At 41.2% G+C, this 5,996-nt stretch overlaps 1 protein-coding gene across 1 annotated transcript in view; it reads left to right on the top strand.

The window, feature by feature from the left end:
- PDS5A (PDS5 cohesin associated factor A) overlaps positions 1-4,720 on the top strand; it is a 118,389-nt gene extending 113,669 nt beyond the window's left edge. The window contains exon 30 of the mRNA XM_023507417.1: positions 2,797-4,720. Within this exon, the coding sequence (XP_023363185.1) occupies positions 2,797-3,153 (357 nt within the window). The 3' untranslated portion in view covers positions 3,154-4,720. The remainder of the gene's footprint in view (positions 1-2,796) is intronic.
- Positions 4,721-5,996: the final 1,276 nt, after the last annotated feature.

The raw sequence follows: 5,996 nt of genomic DNA, 5'->3' as shown, positions 1-5,996 counted from the left end.
AGCCAACGTACTGTTTTTGTAGTTCAGCTCTTGTGGGCCACCTTACTCTTGGTCCTTTTGTGTATTGCCTATTCTCTTAAAGTGAAGCTTAACATGAAAATTAACCCTAAATTAAAACACTGATTTGTGGATTTTCTCAAATTAATAATTTCCAAGTATTGTGTGTGTGTGTTTTTTCTTTTTGAGACAGAGTGTCACTATGTCTCCCTCGTTAGAGTGCTATGGCATCACAGCAGGCTATAAGAGAACTCCTGGGCTCAAGAGATTCTCTTGCCTCAGCCTCCCAAGTAGCTGGGACTACTGGCGCCCACTACAATGCCCGGCTATTTTTTGTTGCAGTTGCCATTTTTGGTTAGCTGGCCCAGGCTGGGTTTGCACCTGCCAACTTCAGTCATTTTTTTCTTAAAATGAAGATGTGTAATGTCTTTTCCTCAGCCATTCTGAAAAGATTTTTCTAGGGAAAATGAAAATTAATTAAGAAGATACAGGCCCAGCAAGGTGGCCCATATCTGTAGTCTCATTCATCACTTGGGGCAGCAGTATCGGGAGGATGTCTTAAGTCTAGTTTGAGACCAGCTTAGGCAACATAGCAAGACACTATCTCTAAAAAATATATTTTTTAAATAGCCAGATGGCAGACACCTGGGCATGGTGCCTCACGCCTATAATCCTAGCACTCCAAGAGGCCAAGATGGGAGGATCCTTCCAGGTCAGGAGTTCAAGAGCAGCCTAAACAAGAGCAAGATCCCATCTCTACTAAAAACAGAAAAAATTATCCCCATATGTTGGCACATGCCTGTAGTCTCAGCTACTCGAGAGGCTAAGGCAGAGGATTACTTGAGCCCAGAAATGGGAGGTCGCAGTGAGCTGTGGTGATGTCGTTGCACTCTACCCTAGACAACAAAGTGAGATTCTGTCTCAAAGAAAAAGAAAAAAGAAAGAAAGCCAGATGTGATAGCACACACGTATAGTCCCAGCTCTGTGGGAGGCTAAGGTGGGAAAATCACTTGAGGCCAAGATTTTAAAGCCAGCCTGGGCAAAAAATAAAACAAATAGAAAAATAAGCTGAGCAGAGTGGTGTGCATCTGTAGTTCTATCTACTCAGGAAGCTGAGGCAGGAGGATCACTTGAGGTAAGGAGTTTGAAACTGTAGTGAGCTGTGATTGGGTCAGTGCACTACAGCCTAGACCATGTCTCAAGGGAAAAAAAAATTTATATGTATATACACATCTATATGTATCCAGGGGTCCTCAGACTTTTTAAATAGGGCACCAGTTCACTGTCCCTCAGACTGTTGGCAGGCTGGTAAATGTCCTAGGCGAGCTGCATATGGCCCATGGGCCGTAGTTTGAGGACGCCTGATACACATATACACACATGTATGTATATAGTCTGATTTTTTGGGGATGATAATAGTGTTACTCTTTTTCCTTTTAATCTATTAAGGTTATCAATAAAAACTATAACACTTCCTAAATATCCTTCATATAAAGGTCACTTTCATTCTGAAAACTATTATTTCTCCATTTATGTTTCTTACAGTAAAATGGAATTTTATTATTTTGAACATTTTTCCAATTAAAATTACAGATTAAGAACTTTGAAGATTTTCAATGACTTAATATGTGCTAAACTGGAGCAAGAAATACTCAGAGAAAAGGTTAATCACTGATGTTGTAAAAAGAGACGAGTGAATGGAGGGAGAAGTCAAAGTCCTTCGTGTCACAGACTACACAGATCACCATAGCTAGGTGCATCCGAGAGAAAATAGCATGTTGAATTATGAAAACATTCTTTTTGAAAAATGATAAATTTAAAGCATATCTGTCAAAGGCCTTTTCTTTGGGGGGTGGGTGCAGCCGTTGATCCCTGTAATCGTAACACTTTGGGAGGCTGAGGCAGGAAGGGGTTTGAGCTCAGGGGTTTGAGACCAGCCTGAGAAAGAGTATGACCCTGTCTCTACCAAAAATAGAAAATAGGAGTCAGGCGTAGTGGCATGTGCTTGTATTCCCAGCTACTTTGGAGACTGAGGCAAGAGGCTCACTTCAGGTCAGTCAGGAGTTGGAGGTTATGGTAGCTGTGTGATGACGCCACTAGACTGTAGCCTTGGTAACAGACTGCACGGAGGGAGTGGGAGATCATTTGGAATGACAGGAAAACAGGTAGGTTTTCTTTATCTTGTATATATTGCTTGTGCTTTTAATACACAATTATTGTGCACATTAAATGTGCCAGGTACTATCTCAGCATCCATATCTCAGTAGTTAGGGCACCAGGCACATACACCTACGCAGGCAGGTTTGAACCCAGCCCAGGCCTGCTAAACAATGACAACTGCAACAGAAAAAAATAGCCAGGCGTTTTGTGGCGGGCGCCTGTGGTCCCAGCTACTTAGGAGGCTAAGGCAAGAGAATTGCTTAAGCCCAAGAGTTTGAAGTTGCTATGAACTGTGCTGCCACAGCACTCTTTCCAGGGGTAACATAGTGAAACTCTGTCTCAAAAAAAAAAAAAAATGCCAAGTACTGTGATATACACCTACCCCAGACCCTCTAGGACCTTACTTTGCTATCTTGATGTAAGCAATTAACTAGAAGCCCTAGAGTCCCGATTTCTTCTTTTTTTTTTTTTTTTTTGTAGCTTTTTGGCTAGGGCTCCAGCATATGGGGCTGGCACCTTACTCCTTTGAGCCAGAGGCACCGCCCTGAGTCCCAATTTCTTTAAAATACTTTTTTCTAGGATAAATCATTGATGTTTAAGGAGTTTATATGTTTATAGAATTGTTTCATGCTCTTTTAGGAAATTAATTCTGATCAGCCTACCCAGGGCAACATCAGCAGTGATCGAGGAAAGAAAAGAACAGTAGCAGCAGCTGGTGCAGAGAACATCCAACAAAAAACAGATGAGAAGGCGGATGAATCAGGACCAGCCGCCCCAGCCAAATCTAGGCGGGGACGTCGACCCAAGTCTGAATCTCAGGGCAATGCAACCAAAAATGATGATACCAATAAACCACTTAACAAGGGAAGGAAAAGAGCTGCAGCTAGTCAGGAGATCCCTGGGGGTTTGGAAGCAGGTAATGCCAAAGCACCCAAACTGCAAGATGTAGCCAGAAAGGCAGCACCAGCAGAGAGACAGATCGACTTACAAAGGTAACATATGTCATTTCTTTCTTAGCCTTGAGTTGAGACATTTTGTTTTATCCTTGGTATGTGTCAGTCACCCCCAACAGCTAGGCTTGGCAAGTGAGAACTGCTCTTTTCCTAAGTAAGTTATGACAGTGTTTGTTTTATCTCATGACCTCTGAGTTGAAGGAATTAATTGGAAGAAAGATCTTTTTTCCTTGGGTTAATTTTTATTTATTATATGGTATGTTGATTTTTCTGTTTATTGGGAAAGAGAATAATTATCTTTTGCCTGGTATCCTTCAGAGGGTTGCATGGGTTTATATAACCTAAAGAATTATGTTTGGGTACAGTTCCAGAATGGGGAAGATAGTCCTTGCTCTTTATTCTCGTTGTAGTTAATTCTGATACAGGTCAACAACTTATTCTTCCCCTGGCCTGCCGTTGAAACAGGCTTACAGCTGCTTACCTTTAATTATTCTTGGCTGAGATGTTGAATTTTCCACACTATAACAATGATGCCCCATTTAGAAATTTAAAAGGCAGCCCCTTTCATCTTGACCTATAATTAGAACCTAACATGCCCTCCTCTTTTGTCCTTATATACCTAACGCACCTACCCCTAAATTAGACTGTAAGCATCTGAATTCCTTATAGAGAAGAGTCCCAGTTTGATCAACTCACAGTACCTCCAGGATCCTTTTTCAGTATTTTTCTAAAGTGCAGTGTCACTGAAACATGTGTAAGTACATTTAAAATACAGTTGAGACTCTGTAGGTTGACCACCCAAGGGACTGTAATAAACTGGTCAACATAAGGAACTAGGCCTACTGTACTGATATGTACATGTGATGCATGTCCAGTCTGTGAAAATGAGGTCAACTTGACAAAGTGGTCATTGTAAGGGAGGTGGTCAGTCATGTAGGTTCTACTGTATTACCATTTACTAAATTTTGCAATTTGTGACTGTTATGTTTCTATGGATTTGAAGTGTGTCTGGACAGCTTTTGCAACATCTTATGAGCCAGACTTAGTGCTTAGCTCTTTGTTATCCCATTAAATCCTTAAAATGGTTCTGTGTTTTATTTTAAATAACTGATATAGTTCATATATGTGATGGTTTCTATTAAATGGAAAATGTACACATAATTTTAATAACTGTTAAGTAAAATAGCTAGTTTATTTAAAATAATCATAGATTAGACTGGGCTCAGAGGCTCATGCCCTCTGAAGTAAGAGGATCATTTGAAGCTAGGGTTTCAAGACCAGCTTGGGCAACATAGTGAGACCTCATTTCTACAAAAATACTAGCAATAACTAAAGGTTAAATGAGACCAACCTCTTTCAGAGTACATGCAAACACAATCCTTGCATTTTAGGGTTAGAGAGGAAAACCAAGAGAACAATCAGATATTTCTGAAGATGGCAAACATAAATAAAGCACTCAATGCTAAGAACAAGATGCATGAAAATTAGTTAGAATTATATGTAGAAGGTATTATGGAGTCTAGCGTCATTATTAGTAGTAATAATAGTGATAATAGAAAAAGTTCCAGCTCAGTGCTTGTAGTTCAAGCAGCTAAGGTGTCAGCCACATACACCAGAGCTGGTAGGTTCGAATCCAACCCGGGCCTGCCAAACAGCAATGATGACTATCACCAAAAAAATAGCTGGGCATTGTGGATGCCTGTAGTCCCAGCTACTTGGGAGGCTTGAGGCAAAAGGATCGCTTAAGCCCAAGAGTTTGAGGTTCTTGTGAGCTGTGACTCCATGGCACTCTACCCAGGGCTACCACTTGAGACTCTGTCTCAAAGAAAAGAAAAGTTTCATGATCGGGCAGCGCCTGTGGCGCAGTGAGTAGGGCACCCAACCCACATACCGAGGGTGGCGGGTTCGAAACCAGCCCTGGCCAAACTGCAACAAAAAAATAGCCGGGCATTGTGGTGGGTGCCTGTAGTCCTAGCTACTCAGGAGGCTGAGGCAGGAGAATCACCTAAGCCCGAGAACTGGAGGTTGCTGTGATGCTACAAAAAAAGAAAAAGAGAGAAAGATCCACGATCATCTGTCTGACTTGCCAGCAGTCATTGTGAAGCAAGTGCAACCCTAAATCTGAGGTAAGGAAATGAAGACCTAAGAGGACCTTTGTCAGGGGACTTAGCTGCCCAGAGCAGGGCTTCAAACCAGCTGCCTTTCTATAGTGCTAACAGTGGGGGCAGCTGCAGTTAATGTTTCTTCTCTGACTTACATAATATTTTGAACTATGAACTTTCAGGACTTTATTATTTGAGGTTTTTTTCCTCAGAGTATAAAAGGAGATATTTTAATGTGTCCTTATAAAAAACTATCTAATAGACAGATACATTAAAACTAATAGAGACTCAACAGATGTCTTAGGTTTGTGTCAGTTCAGAAAACATTGAATTTCAAATCCTGACAGTGCTAACTTCATTTTGTTTTTAACTACAACTGCCACCTTTCTACAAGATTCTAATAAACATAGCTTATTGTAGCCATTAACTACAAATTACCGCTCCACTTATATTTTCCTGAGGCCTAGCGAGGCTCAAATACAAGTGGTAGCTCACATGACTGATAATTCTGAATAGACAGTACCTTGAATCATCCAGTTTAAGGTTATCATTACAGTTTCAATCACCTAACTGGTAAGAGAAGAAATAGAGTTGCCAAAGCTGAGAGCCGTCAAACACAACATGTCTGAGCTGCAGATGAATCCAGGGTGACAGATTAGCTCTCCTTAGGGGGCCATGGATTCTGGGGTCATGTCTGGATTGCTACACCAAGAAGTTTACCCCTGGGTTTTATTTGATAAATAAGGCTTAGTCCCTTCACACTTCTCTGTGGCCCTGCTTTCTG

The sequence above is a fragment of the Otolemur garnettii genome, unplaced genomic scaffold (assembly GCF_000181295.1).
Source record: "Otolemur garnettii isolate 467f Iridium unplaced genomic scaffold, OtoGar3 scaffold00181, whole genome shotgun sequence".
NCBI lineage: Eukaryota > Metazoa > Chordata > Mammalia > Primates > Galagidae > Otolemur > Otolemur garnettii.
This window is presented reverse-complemented; position numbering and strand designations above follow the sequence as displayed.